At 47.4% G+C, this 26,478-nt stretch overlaps 1 protein-coding gene across 1 annotated transcript; it reads left to right on the plus strand.

Moving 5' to 3' along the window:
* The first annotated feature begins 533 nt into the window (after positions 1 to 533).
* LOC116981806 (G-protein coupled receptor 39-like) lies at positions 534 to 5,233 on the plus strand. Its single transcript, XM_033034923.1, has 2 exons — positions 534 to 1,915; positions 4,540 to 5,233. Exons 1-2 carry the CDS (start codon positions 1,132 to 1,134, stop codon positions 4,923 to 4,925), a joined length of 1,170 nt encoding a protein of 389 aa, XP_032890814.1. The 5' UTR covers positions 534 to 1,131; the 3' UTR covers positions 4,926 to 5,233.
* Positions 5,234 to 26,478: the final 21,245 nt, after the last annotated feature.

Raw genomic sequence — 26,478 nt, forward strand, 5'->3', positions numbered from 1 at the left:
TAGGCAACGTTTCGGGACGAAACCCGGAAGGAACAGGTGACGGTTCGGGTCGAGATTTATACACCTATTCATATCCTCCAGGGATGCTGCCCGTCCCGTTGAGTTACTCCAGCTGTTTGTGTTTATCTTCGGTTTAAACCAGCTTCTGCAGTTCCTTCCTGCACAATAAACTTGGCTAGGCCGGGCATGGGCTGTTCACTAGTTTACTGAGAAGTCAAAGTGTTAATAAATCTGACATTTGCTGCAGTTGGAGCCGAGGTTTACGGGCGTTGAGGCTGGGCTGTGACTCCTCCCTCGGGGCGGCTCCCACACGCACACAGTGCAGGGTCTTGTAGCCTTGGGTTGAGAGCGAGGGAGAGAGGGCGAGAGAGAGGGGGAGAAAGAGGGAGAGAGGGGGGGGGGGGAGAGAGAGGAAAAGAGGGGGAGAGAGGGGGGAGAAAGGGAGAAAGAGAGGAGAGAGGGGAAAAGAGAGGGAGAGGGAGAGGGAGAGAGAGGGTGAGAGTGAGAGAGGAAAAGAGAGGGGGAGAGGGGGAGAGTGCAGCAGGCGAGAGATGGGCGAGGGAGAGGGAGGTCCAGGAACCACAGTGATGCTCTGATGTGGAGGTCTACACACACACTGGTGTCAAGTGATTTAGATCCTGGAAGCAGCAGAAGAAATCAATTGAGACACATGGAAGATAGACACAGAATGCTGGAGTAACTCGGCGGGACAGGCGGCATCTCTGGAGAGACTTCACACTCGGGGAACTGCAGATACTGGGATCTTGAGCAAGTGCTGGAGAAACTCAGCAGGCCTGGCTGGCAGCATCCGTGGAAGGGGGTGGACTGGTAACGTGTTTGGTCAGGACTGCTCTTCAGAGTCGAGGTGAGGTGGTGAAAGAGAGGTGGGGCTGGTGATCTCTAGGGAGGGGGAGGCGTGGGGGCTGGTGGAGAGTTCTATCTCCCCACAGCGAGGTGCTGAGATACGAAGACATGGAGTCCAACCACAAAGTGACCGAGAGCCAGAAGCCTCAGTGAAGATCAGGCCACGGGACTTTGCACTCCACCCACGTAGTAACCAGGAGGTTTCCCCGAGCTCTGGGCTCAGTCTAAAACCAGGGGTAGGTGCCTGCTTCCAGGGGGACGCGAGCCATGAACATCTCGGAGCAAGGACAATGGGGACCTCCACCCAATGTGTCCCGGGACACGGTCCAGATGAGCACGGCGGCTAAGGTCGCCACGTCCGTGGTGTATGGGACCCTCCTCCTCTCTGGGACGGCCGCCAACCTCCTGGTCATCTGGGTCGTTTGGGTTTCGAGTGGCAGGAGGAGGCTGATGGAGCACATGGCGAGCATGGCGTGCTCGGACCTCCTCATCCTCACCGTGGGGCTGCCTTGTGAGCTCTACACCGTCATCTGGAGCCCGCACCCATGGCCAGCGGGGAACGCTGGCTGCAAAGGCTTCTACCTGCTGTGGGAGGTGTGTAGTTACGCCTCCATCTTCAACGTGTTGACCTTCAGTCTTGAACGCTACGTCGCCGTCTGCCACCCGATGCGGACCGTGTTAATGGCCACGTCGAGGACGAGGAGAGTCATTGGTTTGGTTTGGCTCATGGCCACCATCGCGGCGTTGCCTGTTGCTTTCGCCGTTGGTGTGGAAGATGCGTGGGAACCCTTCAGGCCCCGAGGCGAGACGCGTTCCCCCCTCTACATATGCACCAACGTCTCTGGAAGACGGGGCCTTTTCCAGCTGGTCATCTACGTCTCTTTCTGTCTCTATCTTCTGGTGCTCCTGTTGGTGGCTTTCACCTGCAGGCAGATGGTCAAAACCATCCTCGGAGACGGCCGGGTGTCCATCGTCTTCCAGAGGACCAACCCCGCGGGCAAGGTCATCACTAAGTCCAAGGAGATGAGGCGGCAAAGTGTTGTGATGCTGGGTAAGTGTGGGAGAGGAATTAACACTGCGTGTTTGAGGAATGGGAACATGAATCCTTACAGATACAGAGGAGATACAGGCCCTTTGGCCCACATAAGTCATGTCAAAAGTGATAGCACTAGAATTAGGCCATTCGGCCCATCAAGTCTACTCTGCCGTTCAATCATGGCTGATCTATCTCTCCCTCCTAATCCCATTCTCCTGCCTTCTCCCCATAACCTCTGACACCTGTACTAATCAAGAATCTATCTATCTCTGCCTTAAAATATTCATTGACTTGCCCTCCACAGCCTTCCTGTGGCAAAGAATTCCACAGATTCACCGCCCTCTGACTAAAGAAATGTCTCCTCATCTCCTTCCGAAAAGAAAGTCCTTTAATTCTGAGGCTGTGGCCTCTAGTCCTAGACTCTCCCAGAGTCTGCACTGACCAGCGATCACCCCGAACATTAGCACTATCCTACACACTAGGGACAATTTTTACAGAAGCCAATTAGCCCAGACTCACTACCACAGCCACGTGTGTTTTGATCCTTGTTCCCACTCCCTCTGTCCCTTCTCCATCCTAGTTCTACGACTAGTTCTACGGTACTGATTAAACTTTACTGATTGTATGCCTTGTCATCACCTTCCCCTCAGCTAACAATGAACCATTCTACATTTCCCTATCATCATCAGCTTTGATCTGTCGTTTTCACACTATACCCTTCCATTTCAACAGACTCCCTCTCCCCTGACTCTCAGTCTGAAGAAGGGTCTCGACCTGAAAAGTCACCCATTCCTTCTCTCCAGAGACGCTGTCTGTCCCGCTGAGTTACTCCAACATTCTGTGTCTATGTTTGGTGTAAACCAGCATCTGCAGTTCCTTCCTGCAACCTACAAACCTGTACGTCTTTGGAGTGTGAATTGGATCCAATGATGAGGAAGGACCAGCAATATCTTCCCAAGTCAGGACAATGTACAACTTGGTGGGGAGCCTTCAGGTGGTGCTGTCACCATGCACCTTGATGCCCCTGTCTGGTGGTTGAGGCCACAGATTTGGCAGTAGCATAGACTGGTCAGTGCAGTCCATTTAGTCTGAAGAAGGGTCTCGATCCGAAACGTAATACCAAAAGGATTTGAGTATAGGAGCAGGGAGGTTCTACTGCAGTTCTACAGGGTCTTGGTGAGACCTCACCTGGAGTATTGCGTACAGTTTTGTTCTCCTAATCTGAGAAAAGACATTCTTGCCATAGAGGGAGTACAGAGAAGGTTCACCAGACTGATTCCTGGGATGTCAGGACTTTCATATGAAGAAAGACTGGATAGACTCGGCTTGTACTCGCTAGAATTTAGAAGATTGAGGGAGGATCTTATAGAAACTTACAAAATTCTTAAGAGGTTGGACAGACTAGATGCAGGAAGATTGTTCCCGATGTTGGGGAAGTCCAGAACAAGGGGTCACAGTTTAAGGATAAGGGGGAAATCTTTTAGGACCGAGATGAGAAAAACATTTTTCACACAGAGAGTGGTGAATCTGTGGAATTCTCTGCCACAGAAGGTAGTTGAGGCCAGTTCATTGGCTAATATTTAAGAGGGAGTGAGATGTGGCCCTTGTGGCTAAAGGGATCAGGGGGTATGGAGAGAAGGCAGGTACAGGATACTGAGTTGGATGATCAGCCATGATCATATTGAATGGCGGTGCAGGCTCAAAGGGCCGAATGGCCTACTCCTGCACCTATTTTCTATGTTTCTATGTTTCTATGTCACCCATTCCTTCACTCCAAAGATGCTGCCTGTCCCGCTGAGTTACTCCAGCATTTTGTGTCTATCTTTTGTTTAAACCAGCATCTGCAGTTCCTTCCTGCACATATTGTAGGTAATACATACTGAAGCCATGGAGTCCTGCTGCATAGTTTAGTTTAAAGATATAGCATGGAAACAGGCCCTTCAGCCCACCGAGTCAATGCTAACCATCATTCACATTACATGCAGATGCTGGTTTATGCCAAAGATTGACAAAAAATGCTGGAGTAACTCAGTAGGTCAGGTAGGCAGCATCTCTGGAGAGAAGGTATAGGTGACGTTTGGCGTCGAGACCCTTCTTCAATCTGATGCTGCCTGACCCGTGGAGGGGAGATCTGATAGAAGTATATAAAATGATGCGAGACGTAGATAGGGTTGACAATCAGACCCCATCTCCCCAGAGTGGACATGTCAAAGATTAGAGGGCACTGCTTTTTAAAGTGAAAGGGGTAACATTTAAAGGAGATGTACGGAGCAAGTTTCTTTACACGGAGGATGGTCGCTGCCAGGGATGGCGGTGGAAGCAGATACGATGGCGGCATTCAAGAGGCTTTTGGTGGACATGTGCACGGACATGCAGGGAATGGATGGTTCAGTGCTGGTTTATTTGTCACATCTGCAACTGCATGGTGAAATTATTTTTGCAGACATCACACACGTCGGCCCCGCCATTATTCAACGTCCAGAGTCTGGTCGGCCCAGGCGCTCGATGTAATGGATCATGTGCAGGCATGAGGAAATGAGTTTATATTAACAGCATGCTCGGCACAGACATTGTGGGCCGAAGGGCCTGCTCCTGTACTGTGCAAACGTACGATTATAACATATTGCCTATTTCCACAGGGTGCATTGTTGGGACATTGGCCATTTGTTGGTTTCCATTCCAAGCGAGGCGACTAATGACAGCTGTTCAGTCCAAAACCCAATGGACAGAACATTACTACCGCTCCTACCTCATGCTGCAGCCCATCACCAACACCCTCTACTACATCAGCTCCGCCAGCAACCTCTTCCTTTATAATGTGACCTCCCGACACTTCCGCAAGATGTTTCTGCAAGTACTGGGCGGCTGCTGTCGGTCCAGATCCGTGCCATCAGAGAACGGGAGACACTCACACACACTCAGACCTGAAGCGAGAATTCCTTTCATTGAATGGGAAACCACCCTTCTCCAAGGTCAATGGAGAGTGAAGTCAGAGAAGCTTCCCTCTTGCTCTGGTGTGAGATGAAGATGTATTTTCAATATTTAAAAATATATATTTTCCAGATATTAGGGTAGGAAAGGTTTCATAGAAACTGAGCAATTAGATTAGTTTTTGGCAATTGGTTTAACAAGAACAATATTGTATGTATTATAAACAGGGGTTTGGATTTAATATTGTCACATGCACCAAGGGACAGTGAAAAGCATGTTATCCGATCAAATCAGGAAATATTCGACATAAATACTTAATATTTTCTACATATTGGGGCGGCACAGTGGCTCAGCGGTAGAGTTGCTGCCTTACAGTGCTTTCAGCGCCAGAGACCCGGGTTTAATCCTGGCTACGGGTGCTGTCTGTACAGAGTTTGTACGTTCTCCCCGTGACCTGCGTGGGTTTTCATCGAGAACTTCAGTTTCCTCCCACACACCAAAGACGTGCAGGTTTGTAGGTTAATTGGCTTGATATAAATGTCAAAATTGTCCCTAGTGTGTGCAGGATAGTGTGAATGTGCGGGGATCGCCGGTCGGTGCAGACTGGGTGGGCCGAAGGGCCTGTTTCTGCGCTGTATCTCTAAACTAAACTAAAATTAGGATAGGAAAGGTCGGGTGGGATATGTGGCAAATGGGACTAACGGAGATGAGGCATCTTGGTCGGCATGGAGTAGATGGGCCGAATGTCCCGTCTCCATGCTGTTTGATTCGGATGACCATATTAAGCAGGCCAGGACAATCTAAAGGTCATATTCCGCCATTTTAAGTTACCCACGTGTTAATACTCGTCAAAGATGCAAAGTGCTGGAGTAGTTCAGTGGGTGAGGCAGCGTCTCTGGAGAACATGGATAGATGGCGTTTCAGGTCGGTACCCTTAATACTAAGACTCATCCCTTTACACTCATCGAAAGATCTGGCTGGAATCTTACCTCCTTAAGCGTCCAACAATTATCATAGGAGTTAAAATCAAATTCTGTTTTCTTGGATGGTTAGTCATGGACCCGGAGTGAAGGGTATGTTTTGAGTCTCACTTTGAACAAACGTGTAGCTCTGGCAGCGAACAACCAAACAAGATCAACACTGAAGGTAGACAAAAGTGCTGGAGAAACTCAGCGGGTGCAGCAGCAGCTATGGAGCGAAGGAAATAGGCAACGTTTCGGGTCGAAACCCTTCCGGGTTTCGGCCCGAAACGTTACCTATTTCCTATAGTGGAGATTGTTCAACTCTTTGCATGGAGCGAAGGAAATAGACAACGTTTCGGGCCGACACCCTGAAGGGAAAGAGCTGTTGATCACACAGAGAGTGGTGAATCTCTGGAACTCTCTGCCACAGAAGGTAGTTGAGGCCACAGTTCATCGGCTATATTTAAGAGGGAGTTAGATGTGGCCCTTGTGGCTAGAGGGTTCATGGGGTATGGAGAGAAGGCAGGTACAGGATACTGAGTTTGGATGATCAGCCATGATCATATTGAATGGCGGTGCAGGCTCGAAGGGCCGAATGGCCTACTCCTGCACCTATTTTCTATGTTTCTATGTTTTATTTGTCAGGTGTGCCAAGGTACGGTGAAATTCATTTTTGTGTACAGTTCAGCACAAGTATCGCGATGCACAAGCACTTAGATACATATTAGATAAGCATCTCAGACCTGCAAAGCTATTCCAGCACTCTGTGTTTTCACTTTGAACAAGTCCGACTATTATCAGGCAGGAGTTTAGACTGAGAGGTGGCTGGAGTATTGAGGAGGGAATCAGTGGACAGCTCAGTCTGGGGCACACCTTAACACACCCGGGCTCTGCAGGGAAATATACAAAACCCCATGGTGGTGTCAGAGCACAGTATCTTTCCATCTGGAACACAATATACTGGGGCAGCACAGCGGGTCAGGCAGCATCTCTGGAGGACATGGATAGAAGACATTTCATGTCAGGACATTTCAGTACCCATGTCCCCCAGAGATGGTGCCTGACCTGCGGAATTCCTCCAGCACTTTGTGTTCTACTCAAGATTCCAGCATCTGCAGTTCCTTGTGTCTATATTTCTTTCCTGGGGTCTGGTGAAAATGTTATTATTTAATCAATAAAACCGATGACAACGTTGTCGTCTCTCTGAGCTTGGTGTGCACACAATGGCCGGTATGTTGCTTAGATCACAACAGTAGTTTTAAAGTTCTTCTCCTCGAATGAAATTCATTGGCTGTAATAAAAGCTGAACATGTCGGAAACACCGCAGACACGTTTTTGTTCTTTATTTCAGATTTTCATTGGTTTTATGCCTTAGGACGACCTTGTTGAGAAACCTTTTCTGTCTCCCGTCTTGTGGCTTTTGTCATCAACCTGTGTTCAGGAAAATTGAACAGGTTTTCATTCACTATCCCTGATGTCTGCTCCATTGTACAGTGTCGGGGTCAGCTGCTGTCAGATATCCCACACACTCGCTGTTCAGATTCAGCCCAGATCATCACACAAACAGGGGCCTCGGGTCCCGAGCCGACATGTCACCCATCCTTTCCCTCCAGAGATGCTGCCTGACCCGCTGAGTTACTCCAGCACCTTGTGTCCATCTCCCTTCCATTGGCACCATCTACACTCAATGCTGCTTTGGCAAGGCTGCCAGCATAATCAAGGACCAGTCTCACCCTGGTCCCTCCCTCTTCTCCCCTCTCTCATCTCCCTCTTCTCCCCTCTCAAACGGGGAATTACAGACCAGTTAGTCTAACATCGGTAGTGGGGAAACTGCTAGAATCAGTTATTAAAGATGGGATAGCAGCACATTTGGAAAGTGGTGAAATCATTGGACAAAGTCAGCATGGATTTATGAAAGGTAAATCATGTCTGACAAATCTTATAGAATTTTTCGAGGATGTAACTAGTAGAGTGGATAAGGGAGAACCAGTGGATGTGTTATATCTGGACTTTCAGAAGGCTTTCGACAAGGTGCCACATAAGAGATTAGTATACAAACTTAAAGCACACGGTATTGGTGTTTCAGTATTGATGTGGATAGAGAACTGGCTGGCAGACAGGAAGCAAAGAGTAGGAGTAAACGGGTCCTTTTCACAATGGCAGGCAGTGACTAGTGGGGTACCGCAAGGCTCAGTTCTGGGACCCCAGCTATTTACGATATAAATGATTTGGATGAGGGAATTGAATGCAACATCTCCAAGTTTGCGGATGACACGAAGCTGGGGGGCAGTGTTAGCTGTGAGGAGGATGCTAGGAGGCTGCAAGGTGACTTGGATAGGCTGGGTGAGTGGGCAAATGCATGGCAGATGCAGTATAATGTGGATAAATGTGAGGTTATCCACTTTTGTGGCAAAAACAGGAAAGTAGACTATTATCTGAATGGTGGCCGATTAGGAAAGGGGGAGATGCAACGAGACCTGGGTGTCATGGTACACCAGTCATTAAAAGTAGGCATGCAGGTGCAGCAGGCAGTGAAGAAGGCGAATGGTATGTTAGCATTCATAGCAAAAGGATTTGAGTATAGGAGCAGGGAGGTTCTACTGCAGTTGTACAGGGTCTTGGTGAGACCACACCTGGAGTATTGCGTACAGTTTTGGTCTCCTAATCTGAGGAAAGACATTCTTGCCATAGAGGGAGTACAGAGAAGGTTCACCAGACTGATTCCTGGGATGTCAGGACTTTCATATGAAGAAAGACTGGATAGACTCGGTTTGTACTCGCTAGAATTTAGAAGATTGAGGGGGGATCTTATAGAAACTTACAAAATTCTTAAGGGGTTGGACAGGCTAGATGCAGGAAGATTGTTCCCGATGTTGGGGAAGTCCAGAACAAGGGGTCACAGTTTAAGGATAAGGGGGAAATCTTTTAGGACCGAGATGAGGAAAACTTTTTTCACACAGAGAGTGGTGAATCTCTGGAACTCTCTGCCACAGAAGGTAGTTGAGGCCAGTTCATTGGCTATATTTAAGAGGGAGTTAGATGTGGCCCTTGTGGCTAGAGGGATCAGGGGGCATGGAGAGAAGGCAGGTACAGGATACTGAGTTGGATGATCAGCCATGATCATATTGAATGGCGGTGCAGGCTCGAAGGGCCGAATGGCCTACTCCTGCACCTATTTTCTATGTTTCTATGTTTCTATCAGGCAAGAGGTACAGAAGTTTGAAAACACATGCCTGCAGATTTAGGAACATTTTCTGTTATCTGTTATCAGGCAACTGAATGGTCCTCTCATCAGCTAGAGTGCGGTCCTGATCTCCCATCTACCTCAATGGAGACCTTTGGACTATCTTTACCCGGACACAGTGTTATATCTTTTCAATAAATGTTATACCCTTTATCTGTACACTGTGGATTGCTCGATTGTAATCATGTATAGTCTTTCCTTTAACTGGATAGCACACAAACAAAAGCTTTTCCCTGTCTTTGGTACACGTCACACTAATTAACTAAACTGAACTATTCCACTGAGTGCACTGAATTGTTAGGAATACAAGTGCATTACATGTTTGAACAACAAATGGTGTTCAGAGCTTTGGTTGGTGGAAGAGAAAGGGGATAAAGAGCAGGTGCTGCATTTGACTTGTCCAGCATCTCCAACCCTCTAGAGCAAAAGAACTGCTGGAGAAACACAGCTAGTCAGGCAGCATCTGGGGAAAGAAATAGACGGACAATGTTCCAGGTCAGCATCCCTAACTATTTTTGTTTCAGATTCACTGACAATGCAATCCGCCCGCAAAGAGCATCTCCACAAATCCTGGGTGATATTTTATTGAGAGAATAATCCAGTGTTCAGCAGCCTAAAATCAACAGTGACTATGGCAAATATTTGCCAATAACCTTCCCGTCATTAAGTTAAAAGCCATGATAAACGCCGTATGATAATTACAGTAAAGATCGACACAAAATGCTGGAGTACCTCAGCGGGACAGGCGAAAAGGAATAGGTGTCATTTCAGGTCAAGACCAGGGGTGGGAAGATTGCAACCTTCACGTGGTCGGCCCTGTTTCGACGAATGCAATCAACCCGGCGTGCACAATCAAATAAGATCAAATAGAACAAGCTGTCCAACATCTTTAGGCTGTGCACGCCATACGCAAGAAGATGAAGAAGGTCAAGATCTTTCTTCCGACTGAGAGTCCGGGGAGAGGGAAACTAGGGATATGACAAGGTACAAAGAACAAATGAATGAAAGGTATGAAATGATAATGACATTGTTTGAATGTGCTCTCGAGTACTTTATGGGGAATTAATTTTGTCCAATGCACTGACATACTGGAAGTCTTTACTTTACAAGACTCTGTTCTTGGTGTTGCTGCCTGTGGGAGAAATGTTAGTTCACGGCTCTGTGGAAAGAAAACCCGAGATACTTTATCACCCGTCTGAATAGTCAACCCGTTCACTGCCAAGTCTTTTTTTTACACTATTGGCCATAACCTGGGTATACGTTGGCACTGAACAGGTTAAAGATCCCCATCAAGTCACCCTAAAGGGCCTGTCCCACTTACGTGATTTTTTTCGGCGACTGCCAGCATCCATCATAGTCGTAGCGGGTCGCTGAAAATGTCAACATGTTGAAAATCCAGCGGCGACCAGAAAAAGGTACGACTCTATGGTCGACTACTCACGACTATACTGTTTGGGGGTCTATTCACGACCATACAGGGGTCACGTGTCGACATGTCGCGGGGTGGACGCTTGTATGATCGAGAGTAGTCGCCCAAAGAGTCGTACCGTTTTCTGGATTTTCAACGCTGAAAATTTTCATCGACCTGCTGAGACTATGACGGGTGCCGGCAGTCGCCGAAAAAAATTGCGTAAGTGGGACAGGCCCTTAAGTCTTTTCTAGGTAAAAGTGCCCTATGCTGCCCTGTCTTCTTGTTAATCTAAAGCTGCTGTAATCCCCCCCTGAACATATTTTTGAGCTTTCTATTTCGGTTTTGTAATGTGGAGATCACAGCAGTGCGCGGCATTCCATGTGTGGTCGAACCCACCCAGGTCTGGATAAAGGTTTAAAATAACTTGTGTGATAGGGCAGAGACACAGAATAATCGCACGTGAGCTGCTTGGCATGGTCTCTGCCGAATGCCCCACACAGCCCAATTGCACACCACGCCAAAGCAGACATCAAAAATCTCTGCAAAGAAATGTCAGGAATGTCAACCATAATTCTCTATTCCTGCCAATAACTTTGTAAATGACGTCCTTATAACACCTGTCACATTATATATCCTTCCGGCAACGGGGTGACTTGTACTGCATTGTACGCTCTGGCTTGCCTAGCGTTTCATACAATTCTAGCACATTGTTCCTGCTCCTATATTTTGTGCTCAGCTGATAAAGGAAAAAAAAAGAAAATTGGATGCATGAGACAAGTGGCTTTAAGGAAAGGAGGTGATAGAAACATAGAAAATAGGTGCTGGAGTAGGCCATTCAGCCCTTCGAGCCAGCACCGCCATTCAATATGATCATGGCTGATCATCCCCAATCAATAACCCATGCCTGCCTTCTCCCCATATCCCTTGATTCCACTAGCCTCTAGAGCACTATCTATAGAAACATAGATGATCTGGGGTCTGGGAGTTTCTCCAATGACCAGGTCCACAATCGTTCAGTCCGCCTTTGCCCAGCTGCCTAACATTTCAACTCCCCTTCCCATTCCCACACTGACCTTTCTGTCCTCGGCCTCCTCCACTGTCAGAGTGGGGCCCAATGCAAATTGGAGGAACAGCACCTCAAATTTCGCTTGGGCAGCTTGATTTTTCTAATTTCAAGTCATCCTTACATTCCCGTTCTCTCACTCTCCCCGTCCCTTCCCCACCCTAGTTGTCTTGCCAGTTTCACTGTTTGTATAACTTCATTATCACCTCTTCCACAACCAACAATGGACCATTGTGGGCTCCACCTTTCTTGAGTCGTCGGTGTCGGCTCTGATTTGTTCTGTACCTTTGCATACCTCGAGTTTCCCTCTCCCGACTTTAGGTGTAAAGGGTCTCGATAAGAAACGTCACCTCTTCCTTTGTTCCTGAGTTTCTGCCTGACCTGCTGAGTTACTCCAGCATTTTCAGTCTATCTTCGGTATAAACCAGCACCTGCAGTTCCTTCCTGCCCAAGTTGCAAAACTGTTTATCCCTCAATGTCCCAATACCCACAACATCTCCCCCTCTACCTCTCCCTGTTTTTTTGCTGTGTTCCTTCACAGCAGGCTCTTAGAAGGCAGGCTGCTGGCTGACTATATATTTATTTAATCCCCTCTCTCCACTCCCCCCATGTCCCCTCCCACCCACATCTCTCCCTGCAGCTTTACACTTCACTCCTCGTCTCTCCTTATTTGACATCCTTTTGCCCCCATTTCACCCCTACCCCTTCTCATTCACTCCACATTCTGCCAATCGCAACCACTCCACCTATCACTTGCCAGACTTTTGCCTGCCGCATCTCTTTTATTCAACTTTCTCCCCTCTACTACAATCAGTCACAACCTGAAACATCATCTATCCGTTCCCTCCACAGATGTGAAATTCCACCGCTTTGTCCACCAAATGTGGTTTAGTTTAGTTTGGAGATGCAGCACGGAAACAGGTCCTTCGACCCACCAAGTACCAGCGATCCCTGCACGCTAGAATTTAGAAGATTGAGGGGGGATCTTATAGAAACTTACAAAATTCTTAAGGGGTTGGACAGGCTAGATGCAGGAAGATTATTCCCGATGTTGGGGAAGTCCAGAACTAGGGGTCACAGTTTAAGGATAAGAGGGAAGTCTTTTAGGACCGAGATGAGAAAATCATTTTTCACACAGAGAGTGGTGAATCTGTGGAATTCCCTGCCACAGAAGGTAGCTGAGGCCAGTTCATTGGCTATATTTAAGAGGGAGTTCGATGTGGCCCTTGTGGCTAAAGGGATCAGGGGGTATGGAGAGAAGGCAGGTACAGGATACTGAGTTGGATGATCAGCCATGATCATATTGAATGGCGGTGCAGGCTCGAAGGGCCGAATGGCCTACTCCTGCACCTATTTTCTATGTTTCTATGTTTCTAGCACTATCCTACACACTCTGGAAAATTTACATTTCTTACCTAAGCCAATGAACCTACAAACCTGTACGTCTTTGGATGTCGGTCAGGGAAGTTGGAAAGAACTTTGAGACACGTCAATGTACGGAATCCTCAGGATTCCCGCACTCCCAGATTTCCGAACCTCCCTCCCTCTGGCAACTCACTTGTTGCCGTGGGCGATCACAGTTCCATCACCTCTGATCACAAAAAATACGATACCATAGAACTTTATTCATCCCTGGCGGGAAATTGATCGGCCAACAGTCATAAAAAACACAAAATACATGAAACATGAAATTAAAGTGAAGAGTGGAAAGGCTTGGGGGATGTGCAAAGATTGAGGAGGGAGGGGGGGGGGAGTCAGTCTCAGTCTACCCACGACAGAAGGGGGAGGAGTTGTACAGTTTGATAGCCACAGGGAAGAAGGATCTCCTGTGGCGTTCTGTGCTGCATCTTGGTGGAACCAGTCTGTTGCTGAAGGTGCTGCTCAGGTTGACCAGTGTGTCATGGAGGGGGTGAGCTGTATTGTCCAGGATGCTCCATCTTCCATTCCGCACCATATGCGAGGAGCCACATGGTGGCAGTAAGTAGTTTCGATTCAGATTTGGATTAGTTTTTTTGTCAGATAAAACAGAGTTCAATGAAATTCCTTGTTCAGATGAAGCTCAGAATTAAAGAGTGTAATGATAAATGCCCCAGTAAATACAATGGTGACTGCAAAAAAAGCAGGAAAGAAGCAAGATTGCAATGCAATCTGTTATGCTAAAAAATATTTAAAAGGACAATAATTTAATAGGTTTATAAGTTCTAGGAGCAGTGTAAGACCATTCGGCCCACCAAGTCTACTCCGCCATGCAAACATGATTAATCTATCGTTCCCTCTCAAACCCATTCTCCTGCCTTCTCCACATAACCCCTGATCCTTGTCAATGTGGAGTTTGTTTAGTTTGGTCTAGTTTAGAGAATCAGTGTGGAAACGATCCCTTCGGCCCATCGAGTCCGTCCACGCCGACCATCGATCACACGTACACCAGTTCTATGTTAACGCGTTTTCGCATCCTACACACTAGGGGCAATTTACAGCAGCCAATTATCCAACAAACCTGCATGTCTTTGGAATGTGGGAGGAAAGCAGAGAAAACCCACGTGGTCACCGGGAACAAAGTACCAACTCTGCGGAATGAAGGTGGAACTAAACGAGTGCAAGTTTCACTTTTAATATTGCAAAGTGGGCGGAGGAAAGCACGGTGACGTCAAAATCAGGCAGAATGGGCTTGAAATTATCACATTTATTCCAGCACAGATAAATGGAAGTTATGGGCCTCAGTAGGAAAAAGAATATGGGCACTTCGTATTCCGTGGATAATGTCTTAGTGAGCAAAGTGATTGAAGTATTGGTGAGACCATGGATAGACACAAAATGCTGGAGTAATTCGGCGGGTCATAAGATCATAAGTGATAGGAGTAAAATTAGGCCATTTGGCCCATCACTCCGCCATTCAATCATGGCTGATCTATCTTTCCCTCTCAATCCCATTTTCCTGCATTCTCCCCATAAACCCCGACACCTGTCGGGTCAGGCAGCATCTTTGGAGAATTAGAAGGGTGGCAAGGTGGCGCAGCGGTAGAGTTGCTGCCTTACACCTGCTTCTCGCCATTGACTCCGGCGACTGAGCAACCCTGCTCCTTCTCGACCTCAGCGCAGCGTTTGATACAGTGGACCACGCCGTCCTAATTGCCCGTCTCCGGTACGGGGTTGGTGTTGATGGCACTGCCCTGAGCTGGTTAGTCTCCTACCTCAAAGATAGGAGTTTCTCTACAAACATAGGCAACTCATTCTCTTCCCCAGCTAGCCTCTGCTGCGGGGTTCCACAAGGCTACATCCTCCATCCACGCATTCATCTCCTCCCGCCTTGATTACTGCAACTCCCTATACACTGGCATCAGCCAAGCATCCCTGTCCCGCCTGCAATTGGTCCAAAACGCCGCAGCGAGACTTCTGACGGGTATACGTAAAAGGGACCACATCACCCCGATCCTGGCCTCCCTCCACTGGCCCCCAGTACGGTACAGAATCAATTTCAAGCTCCTCCTATAGGTATACAAAGCCCTTAACGGGCTTGCCCCCACCTATATCAAAAATCTGCTAACCCACCACTCTACTCCAGGTCCCTCAGGTCGGCTGACTTGGGGCTACTGACTATCCCGCGGTCTAGGTTTAAGCTCAGGGGTGACCGCGCTTTTGCGGTTGCAGTACCTAGACTGTGGAACAGCATCGCGCTCCTCATCAGAACTGTCCCCTCCATCGACTCCTTTAAGTCTAGACTTAAAACCTATTTCTACTCACAAGCGTTTCTTGAGGTCCTCTGAGGGAGCGCTGTATGTATGTATTCATGTATGTATTGTTGATCTATGTACCACTGTATGTAGCATGTTAGTACCTGCACTGATGTAAAGCACTTTGGTCAACGAGAGTTACATAGAAACATAGAAAATAGGTGCAGGAGTAGGCCATTCGGCCCTTCGAGCCTGCACCTCCATTCAATATGATCATGGCTGATCATCCAACTCAGTATCCTGTACCTGCCTTCTCTCCATACCCCCTGATCCCTTTAGCCACAAGGGCCACATCTAACTCCCTCTTAAATATAGCCAATTAACTGGCCTCAACTACCTTCTGCGGCAGAGAATTCCAGAGATTCGCTACTCTCTGTGTGAAAAAAGTTTTCCTCATCTCGGTCCTAAAAGATTTCCCCCTTATCCTTAAACTGTGACCCCTTGTTCTGGACTTCCCCAACATCGGGAACAATCTTCCTGCATCTAGCCTGTCCAACCCCTTAAGAATTTTGTAAGTTTCTATAAGATCCCCCCCTCAATCTTCTAAATTCTAGCGAGTACAAACCGAGTCTATCCAGTCTTTCTTCATATGAAAGTCCTGACATCCCAGGAATCAGTCTGGTGAACCTTCTCTGTACTACCTCTATGGCAGGAATGTCTTTCCTCAGATTAGGAGACCAAAACTGTACGCAATACTCCAGGTGTGGTCTCACCAAGACCCTGTACAACTGCAGTAGAACCTCCCTGCTCCTATACTCAAATCCTTTTACTATGAATGCTAACATACCATTCGCCTTCTTCACTGCCTGCTGCACCTGCATGCCTACTTTTAATGACTGGTGTACCATGACATCCAGGTCTCGTTGCATCTCCTCATTTCCTAATCGGCCACCATTCAGATAATAATCTACTTTCCTGTTTTTGCCACCAAAGTGCATAACCTCACATTTATCCACATTATACTGCATCTGCCATGCATTTGCCCACTCACCCAGCCTATCCAAGTCACCTTGCAGCCTCCTAGCATCCTCCGCACAGCTAACACTGCCCCCCAGCTTCGTGTCATCCGCAAACTTGGAGATGTTGCATTCAATTCCCTCGTCCAAATCATTAATATATATCGTAAATAGCTGGGGTCCCAGAACTGAGCCTTGCGGTACCCCACTAGTCACTGCCTGCCATTGTGAAAAGGACCCGTTTACTCCTACTCTTTGCTTCCTGTCTGCCAACCAGTTCTCTATCCACATCAATACTGAACCCCCAATACCGTGTGCTTTAAGTTTGTATACTAATCTCTAATGTGGGACCTTGTCGAAAGCCTTCTGGAAGTCCAGATATAACACATCCACTGGTTCTCCCTTATCCACTCTACTAGTTACATCCTCGAAAAATTCTATAAGATTCGGCAGACATGATTTACCCTTCATAAATCCATGCTGACTTTGTCCAATGATTTCACCACTTTCCAAATGTGCTGCTATCCCATCTTTAATAACTGATTCTAGCAGTTTCCCCACTACCGACGTTAGACTAACTTGTTTTTAAATGTGCTATAGAAATAAAATTGACTTGACTTGACTGACAGCGCCAGACACCCGGGTTCGATCCTGACTACGGGCGCTGTCTGTATGGAGTTTGTACATTCTCCCCGTGACCTGCGTGGGTTTTCTCCGAGATCTTCGGTTCCCTCACTCCAATGATGTATAGGTTTGTAGGTTAATTGGTTTTGTATACATGTAAGTACCTGTGTGTGTAGGATAATGTTAGTGTGCGGGGATCGCTGGTCGAAGGGCCTGTTTCTGTGCTGTATCTCTAAACGAAACTAAACAAATAGGTGACATTTCGGGTCGGAACCCTTCGTCATACTGGTAGGAATAACATCGGGGGAACAGTGAGAGAGGGTATTGCAGCCAGTTTGAAGAAGGGTTCCGAGCAGAAACGTAACCAATTCCTTTTCTGCAAAGATGCTGCCTGACCTGCTGAGTTACTCCAGAACCAGTGTATGAATTACAAACAAGGGTGGTCTAAGGTTTATTATAAGGATCTTTCTCACCCTGGTCATTCCCTCCATTCCCCGCTTGTGAGGGGATACAGAAGATTGAAAGACATAGCTTCAGTCTCAGGAACAGCTTCTTCCCCTCGGTTACCTGACCTGAATAGTCCTCTCTTAAGTTAGGAGGTAGTCCCAATCTTCCAATCAACCCCATTGTAAATGCTGCACTTTTTCTCTTTAATGTCATGCTACAATACTGCAAAACTCTGGTATTTTTCTCTTTGCACTACCTGTAGCCCTCTCCAATCGTGCCTGCCCTCCCCCTCCCCTCCCTAGTCATCCTAGTAGTTCCACTGTTCCCATCCTTGTATTCCTGCGACATCTTCCCCAGCCAACAATCGGCCATTATGGACTCCACCCTTCCTGAGGTCATCTGTTGCCGGCCCTATCTTGTTCTGGCTTTCTCTATCTTTCAGTCTGAAGAAGGGTTACGACCCGAAACGTTCCCTATTCCTTTTCTCCAGAGATGCTGCCTGAACTGCTGAGATATTCCAGCATTTTGTCTATCTTCGGTATAAAGCAGCATCTGCAGTTCTTTCCGACACTGTTGTACTTGTGTATGGGTTGATTGTCTGCATGTATAGTCTACCACCAGGAGCGTTGAACGATTGGCAGCCCCGCCAACATTCTGTTTGTTTTTTCGTCTTTAAAATTTTTTTTTAGTGTGTGTTAAAAATCTGTGTAAATGTTCTCCGGTTTGTTTTATGTGGGGGAGGGGGAGGGGGTCGGGGGAAACTTCTTTTCAGTTTGTCACCTTGCCGGAGATGCGACTGTTTTCCGGATTGCATTTCCGGTCGCCCTGCGGCCTACCATTGATGGAGCTGGAGGCCACTTCGGACTGGCTTGAGCCCCACCGCTAGGCGTGGACTTAACACCGGAGTCGATCCCTTGCCTGGGATCGCTCCAACCGCAGCCTGCGGACTTTAAATCGGGAGCTCGCGGTCTTGGGAGAGGCTAGTCGGCAGCTCCAACGACACAGAAGCTCGACCAGCCCCGACGCGCGGTTCGATTGCCCGGCGCTGGGGAGCTGACATTCCCTCGATGCAGGAGCCGATCGCCCCGATGCGGGGGGCCCAAACACCGCCGGCTACGGGAGTCAAGATCGTCCCGTCAACGGAGGCTCGATGCCCCCGAGAGCAAAGAAGGGAAGAGATTTGAACTTTTTTTTTCGCCTTCCATCACAGCGAGGAATGTGGAGGAGTCACTGTGGTGGATGTTTTTTATGTTCAAATGTATTTGATGCGTCCCGTTGCTTTTTATTTGTATGACTGACTTGGCAAATGAAATTCCTCATATGTTGCAAAACATACTTGGCGAATAAAGTATTCTTGTGATTGTGATTACCTGATTCAGTTGGATAACACGCAAACAAAAAGACTTTCCCTGTACCTCGATGCACGTGACAATAATAACCCAATACTAATGTAAGGATGAGATTTATTTAATGCTCTGGTCTCTCTCCCCGGACTGCAGTGCCGTTAATCGCTGGTGACTCTAGTGTTACTGTGAAGAGTTGGCAGCTCTACAAAATACAACAGAGTTGTAATGTGGAACATTGCACTGGGTATTGAGGAATGGGTGAGTGTAAAGCATTGAGCGAATGAAAGAGGATGAAGAATGAGGTGCCCAAGGAGATAAAGGAGACTAAGGAGGTACTTCATGAGCCAAGTTCCGGTGCCAACTCTGTGCAAATAATTTATCACCAGCTTTCTTTGGAGAGTTAGAAAGAAGAACAAATGATCTGGTGAATTTGCAGTCATACTATCAAACCCCAACTCTAGTTGTATGAGTGCCATGTGGCAGCTCTATGGAGATCAAACAGTTCTATGTCCATGAGTCTGAAGGGTCCAGACCCGAAACATCACCTTTCCTGTCCTCCAGAGATGCTGCCTGATCCACTGAGTTAGTTCAGCAGTTTGTGTCCTTGAGTTTGAAGAAAGGTCCCTGCCCGAAACATTGCCTATCTATGTGCTCCAGAGATGCTGCCCGTTAGAGTTCCTCCAGCACTTTGTGTTCTATGCAAGATTCCAGCACCTGCATTTCCTTGTATTTCCAAAGCCGTGGATCTGAAGGCCAAGTTTGGCAGGAAAGGTTCATGGCCACATTAGGTCCAGGTCATATGGAGTCATAGAGTGATACAGTATGGAAACAGACCCTTCAGCCCAACTTGCCCACACCGGCCAACAATGTCCCAGCTACACTAGTCCCACTAGCCTGCGCTTGGTCCATATCCCTCCAAACCTGTCCTATCCATGTACTTGTCTAACCGCTTCTTCAATGTTGGGATAGCCCCTGTCTCAACTACCTTCTCTGGCAGCTTGTTCCATACACCCACCACCCTTTGTGTGAAAAAGGTACCCCTTAGATTCCCATTAAATCTTTTCCACTTTACCTTAAACGTATGTCCTCTGGTCCTCGATTCACCTACACTGGGCAAGAGGCTCTGTGCAATTACCCGATCTATTCCTCTCATGATTTTATACACCTCTATAAGATCACTCCTCATCCTCCTGCGCTCCAGGGAATAGAGTCCCAGCCTACTCAACCTTTCCCTATAGCTCAGACCCTATAGTCCTGGCATCATCCTCATATATCTTCTCTGTTGTCAACCCTTTCCAGCTTGACAACAACTTCCTATGACATAGTGCCCAGGACTGAACACAATATTCGAAATGCGATCTCACCAATGTCTTATACAACTGCAACATGGCCTCCCAACTTCTTTACTCAAAGGTTAGGATGGAAGTATACTAGATGAATGTAAGAAATGGAGATAGGAGGGGAACTCGGTGGATCCTCCAGCTGTTCTGTTATCCAGTAATGTCAGAGTTCATCTACTTCCTCAAGCCCATCCCGTCACACTATTAGCACAGACTGAGATTTTGTTGATCTCAAGCAAGATGTTCAACCGGTCCTACTGTTTCCTCAAGAACTCCTGAATCAAAGAAGGGAGCACTCTGCAAGGCATCCATCCCAATTTCCAACTACTCAAACCTCCTCTGATTGTGAAAAGAGAACAGAATTCCTCAATGCTGATTGCTATCATGATTCAATAGCTTGCCATGGTCACTTGTCACGAGCAATACAGCCATAGAGCCAAACAGCGTGGTAAACAGGCCCTTCGGCCCAACTTATCCATGCCAACCAACATGCCCCATCTACACTAGTCCCTTTGGCCCATCTCCCTCCGACCCCATCCTATCCATTTAACTGTGGGTTTCCCCTGGGTGCTATTGTTTCCCCCCACATTCCAAAGATGGGTGGATTGGCAAGTTAATTACTCACTGGAAATTGCCCCTAGTATGCAGGTGGATTCTGGGGAGAGTTAGAGTCATAGTGTCGAACAAAGTGGAAACAGGGCCCTCAGCCCAACTTGCCCACGACTACCAATATGTCCCATCTACACTGCATTTAGCCTATATCCCTTTGAATCTATCCGATCCGTGTACCTATCTAAATGTTTCCTAAACATTGTGACAGTACCTGACTCAACTACCTCCTCCGGCTGTTCGTTCCATACACCCACCACCCTTTGTATAAAAAAGTTACCCCTCAGGTTCCTATTAAATCTTCCCCACCCCCTCAGCCTATATCCACTGGTTCTTGATTCCCCTACTCTGGATGAAGGATTGCATTCACCTGATCTATTCCTTTCATGATCGTATACACTTGATGGGAATATGGGCAGAATCAAATTAGGGTAGGTAGCATTGGTCTGTAAATGGGCCCTTGGTGGTTGGCACAACCACAACGGGCCGAAGGGCCTGTTTTGCTCTATGGCTCCAACATCTTTTGGGTGCCCTGCCATGAATTTATTGCTTGACCAACATGGTTACAAAATAGGAATTGATTTGGAATGTGTTTGCAAGTGAAGAGGATCTTGCACAAGCTTACAACTGGCAACAGTGAAAGAGAGGAAATAGATCTTAATGATTTTCATTTACTTTCTCGTGCAAATGCCAGCATCTACACAAGGCTGCACCTCCCCTATATTTAGAAGGATGAGAGGATATCTCATTGATACATATAAGATTGTTAAGGGGTTGGACACGCTAGAGGCAGGAAACATGTTCCCGATGTTGGGGGAGTCCAGAACCAGGGGCCACACAGTTTAAGGAAAAGGAGTAAGCCATTTAGAATGGAGACGAGGAAACACTTTTTCTCACAGAGAGTTGTGAGTCTGTGGAATTCTCTGCATCAGAGGGCGGTGTAGGCAGGTTCCCTGGATATTTTCAAGAGAGCTAGATAGGACTCTTAAAAATAACGGAGTCAGGGGATATGGGGAGAAGGCAGGAACGGGGGGTACTGATTGGGGATGATCAGCCATGATCACATTGAATGGCGGTGCTGGCTCGAAGGGCCGAATGGCCTCCCCCTGAACCTATTGTCTATTGTCTATTGTCTATTTCACTGGAGTGTCAGTCTGGATCAGAGACAAGTGTAAGAAGGAACTGCAGATGCTGGTTTACACCACAGATAGACACAAAATGCTGGAGTAACTCAGTGGGACAGGCAGCGTCTCTGGATAGAAGGAATGGGTGACGAATGCAGACAGAAGGGTCTCAACCCGAAACATCACCCATTCCCTCTATCCAGAGATGCTGCCTGTCCCGCTGAGTTACTCCAGCATTTTGTGTCCATCTTCAGTAACAAAGTGCGTTCCCATCTGAACCATGGCAAATTGTTAGAAATACGATTTCCTGCTTTAAATTCTGACTGCTTGTCATCTCTATTGAATTCCTTCTGTTGCTATCATAATTAAATAGCATCAAGTTAAGAGCAATTTGTCAACAATGCAGGATTATAAAGGATCAACATTTCATGTTATCTTCTGAACACAAACAACTAACCAGCTAATCTTTATCCTCAGGCCCTTAAAACCATTCACTCAGTAACCTGAACCAAACTCAACAACAAATTTATCCGTAAATCGATTGTATTTACATAAATCGATTGTATCTTTGAAATTGGTGCAGTGGTAGAGTTGCTGCATCACAGCGCCAGAGGACTGGGGTGCGATCCTGACTAGGGGTGCTGTCTGTACGGAGTTTGTACGTTCTCCCTGTGACTGCATGGGTTTTATCCAACATTCCAAAGGCATACAGGTTTGCAGGTTAATTGGCTTCGGTAAAAATTGTAAATTGTCCTTAAGGGGCCTGTCCCACTTGGCCGTCATTCACGCGCCATTTACGCGACCTGCTAATGTGTTGGTAGCGCGTGGGTAGCGCGTGGGTAGTGCGGGACGAGCGCATGGTGTGGTGTGGAGGAGTGTAGAGTGGCGTGGAGGAGTTTGGACTTCGTCCTGCACGAAGTCTTCGCGCGCCACCGGCCTGTCGCGCAACTGACGGCCAAAGTGGGACAGGCCCAAGGCACTGGCGCGGCGCAACGTCTCACCTCCATCAGCAGCAGAAGCAGGCAAACGATCGCCGAGCTCAGCCTGGGGCTCACAGCCGTTGCGGATCCGGATCCGCCCCCACTCCTACTCCCAGAGCGGGGCCAAGACGATTGGAGGCAGACACAAAATGCCGGAGTAACTCAGCGGGACCGGCAGCATCTCTGGAGAGAAGGAATGGATGACGTTTCAGTCTGAAGAAGGATCTCGACCCGAAACATCACCCATTGCTTCTCTCCAGAGATGATTCCTTCTCTCCAGAGATGCTGCCGGTCCCGCTGAGTTACTCCTGCATTTTGTGTCTATCTTCAAATGACGTCACGCGCTCCAGACGGCTGTGCGGACGCATGATGACGCTCGCGGCCATCGTGCGTCAGTCACTACCGACCTGTCCCGTAATTGACGGCCAAGTGGGACAGGCCCTTTAGTGTGTGCTGTGTAGGACAGTGCTAGTGTACGGGGTGATCACTGGTCGGTGCGGACTCGGCTGAAGCGGTTGTTTCCGTGCTGTATCTCTGAAGTCTAAAGTCAGTGAGAAAAAGTGCGGCTATTCATGAGCTGGTGATTGCTGGCACGGCTCAATCCCCAACTGTTCTCTGTGATACTGTGATTTTGGTATCAGGAAGATCTCCAGACTAATTGCTGGTTTGCACTGTGCCGGCCTGTGCGGTGAGGTGGAGCATGCAACTCATGAACAAGGCTAGCTCCACCCACACCATTATCTTGGCGAATTAGTCCCAACTCCATAGGCCAATAATGATAGCTCAACCACATACCAAATTCTAGTAAGATTCCCCCTCCACAAACTCAGGCAGCACCGTGGCGCAGCAGGTAGAGCTGCTGCCTCACCAAAGACCTGGGTGCTGTCTGTGTGTGGAGTTTGCACATTCTCCCTGTGACCACGTGGGTTTCCTTCGGGTGCTCCGGTTTCCTCCCACATCCCAAAGACGTATGGGTGACGTTTTTCAAAATTTCTGAAGAAGGGTCTCAACATCACCCATTTCTTCTCTCCAGAGATGCTGCCTGTACCCTGAGTTACTCCAGCATTTTGTATCTATCTTCGATTTAAACCAGCATCTGCAGTTCTTTCCTACACATCTGCTAAACAGAACTCCATTAAACTCTCTGGTTTTTTGATATATTTCTGACAGCTTAAAACCGATTTTGTTGCTATTCCTTATATGGCAAAAACGTGGAAAAATGTACATTTGTGTGTGATGGATTGATAGGAATGTCTGAACTGGGAGAGAGAGAGGCATTCGGCCCCATGAGCCTGCTCCTTTCCGGCTGATTTGATCTCTGGCCTCAACACCACTTTCCTGCCTGATATCTACGATACTCAAATCCTCCAGTCAAAAAACCATCCGTTCTTTTCACTTACATCAGTTCTGTAATGAACACAAAAGGCCGGAGTAACTCAGCGGGTCAGGCAGCACTTCTGGAGAAAAGGAACAGATGACTTTTCAGGTTGAAACCCTTCAATCTGACCACATTTCTTATGGAGAACACACAAAGACAGCGGGTCAGGAAGCATCTCTGGAAGTCATCGGTGCCGGCTCAGATTTGTTGTGTACCTTCTATATCTCTCATTTCCCTTTCCTCTGACTCTCGGTCTGAAGAAGGGTCTCGAACTCAAAACGCCACCTATTCCTTTTCAAAAAAGATGCTGTCTGACCCGCTGAGTTACTCCGGCCTTTTGTGTCCATCTTCAGTTTAAACCAGCATCTGCAGTTCCTTTCTACATTTCTGAAGAAGGGTCTCGACCTGAAACGTCACCCATTCCTTCTCTCCAGAGATGCTGCCTGCCCCGCTGAGTTGCTCCAGCATCTTGTGCCTATCTTCAGTTCTGTAATGCTTGGTTTGATATTTAATGGGTTAATTCCGAAGCTTGCACTTTATATGACTTCTCAGTAGCAAGCCAGCAGAGTGGAACCCATGTAGTTACTATAGTGATTTGAAGTGCTAATAAGTTATTCTGTGGGAGGGGAGGGTTGGATGTATAATTTCAAACATCTGGTGCTTTCGTAGGAAGGTGTCTCCATGTGGGAAGCGATGTGCTGGCGTGATCTTCTCCATTTCCAAGGTAGGGGTCAGAGAATCAACAAGGGCCCTCATAGAAGGTCAGGCGTATACCTGAGGGTGGCAGCTTTGATCAACAGCACTGACCTTTAGGATGTAAGATCAGTGGAGGCATTTAAAACAGACTTTCAGTGATTTCAGAGCAAGGATTAAAATCTGAGCCCATTTGATTTGGGGGCTTAAATAAAAAGGGGTTAATGCTGGCAATGGAGGCAAGGTTTGTACTTATTTACAAAACAAGACATGTGGGGATTAATTTACACACTGAAAACTGTGGACTATTAATTTACGCTTTTCATGTTTTAAATTGTTTCATTTAGTTTAGTTTATTGTCACGTGTACTGAGGTGCTTTTTTGTTGCGTGCTATCCAGTCAGCGGAAAAAGACAATACATGATTACAATCAATCCGTCCACAGTTTACAGATACGGAAATAATGCATAGTGCATGATAAAGTCCAGTAAAGTCCGACTAAAGATGGACTGAGGGTCTCCAATGAGGTAGATGGTAGCTCAGGACCGCTCTCTAGTTGTTAGTGAGACACTGTTTTTTGGCATTAAGTTGTGCCTGGTCTAAGGGTTGCTGTTGTTCTTCTGTAGAGAGGGGTGAATTAATTTAAAAAAAAAAATCTTTCACGATCTGACCATCACTGTCAAGGCCCGCATCTATTGACCCACCCTAACTGTCTTTCAGAAACTGGTGATGATCTGCCTTATTTTGTTTAGATATTATTTTTTAGATACAGCATGGAAACAGGCTCTTCGGCCCACCAAACCCATGCCGACCATCGATCGATCACCCATTCACACAACTTATGTAGAACACAAAGTCGGTGGGCCAGGCAGCTCTCTGGAAGTCATTGATGCCAGCTCAAATGTTCTCTACCTGTTCATATCTCTAGTTTCCTTCTCCCCTGACTCTCAGTCTGAAGAAGGGTCTTGACCCAAAACGTCACCAATACCTTTTCTCCAGAGATGCTGCCCGACCCGCTGAGTTACTCCAGCATTTTGCGTCCATCCTCCGTGGACATGGATAGGTGACATTTTGGGTTGCGACCCTTCTTCAGTCTGATGAGAAGATCCCCCATGTTCTCCAGAGATGCTGCCTGACCCATTGAGTTACTCCAGCACTTTATTTTCTACGCCAGATTCATGCATCTGCAGTTTCTTGTGTCCACACTGGTTCTGTTATCCCATTTTCATATCCACTCTCCGCACACTCGTGCAATTTTACAGAGGCCAATAAACCTACAGTCCCACGCGTCTTTGTGACATAGAAGGAAATCGCAGCACCCGGAGGAAACCCAAGTGGCCACAGGGAATATGTGCAAACTGCATACAGAGAGCAACCGAGGTCAGGATCGAACCTGGGCCTCTGGCATTGTGAGGCAGCAGCTCTACCAGCTGGTCCTTCTTGGCCATTGTCATTTTTTGGGTGAAGGAGCCCCCACGGTGGTGTGGAGAGGGGGGGGGGGGGGGGAGTTCCACCCAGTGATGATAAAGGAATCACAATATATAATAATTTTTGTTTTCTTTTAATATTCACATCATTGTTCGTTGCACCAAGACATGGAGGGATGGTTGGACTGATTGGTGTTAGCTGGACAACCTCAGAAATAGCTGCTCACCCATTTTTAAGTAGAGTCAGCATTTTTTAATCTAATCCTGATTGTTTTATAAAGTGTTTACTGAGGAATTCCATTCAGGGCCAACT

This window comes from Amblyraja radiata, chromosome 16 (assembly GCF_010909765.2).
Source record: "Amblyraja radiata isolate CabotCenter1 chromosome 16, sAmbRad1.1.pri, whole genome shotgun sequence".
In the NCBI taxonomy this organism is placed as follows: Eukaryota; Metazoa; Chordata; class Chondrichthyes; order Rajiformes; family Rajidae; genus Amblyraja; species Amblyraja radiata.

Excerpts from the sequence above, each read along its gene's own strand:
- LOC116981806 (XM_033034923.1), top strand. The coding sequence starts at position 1,132 with ATGAACATCTCGGAGCAAGGACAATGGGGACCTCCACCCAATGTGTCC. Across the intron at positions 1,916-4,539 it reads GCAAAGTGTTGTGATGCTGG|GGTGCATTGTTGGGACATTG; the intron begins GTAAGTGTGGGA and ends CTATTTCCACAG.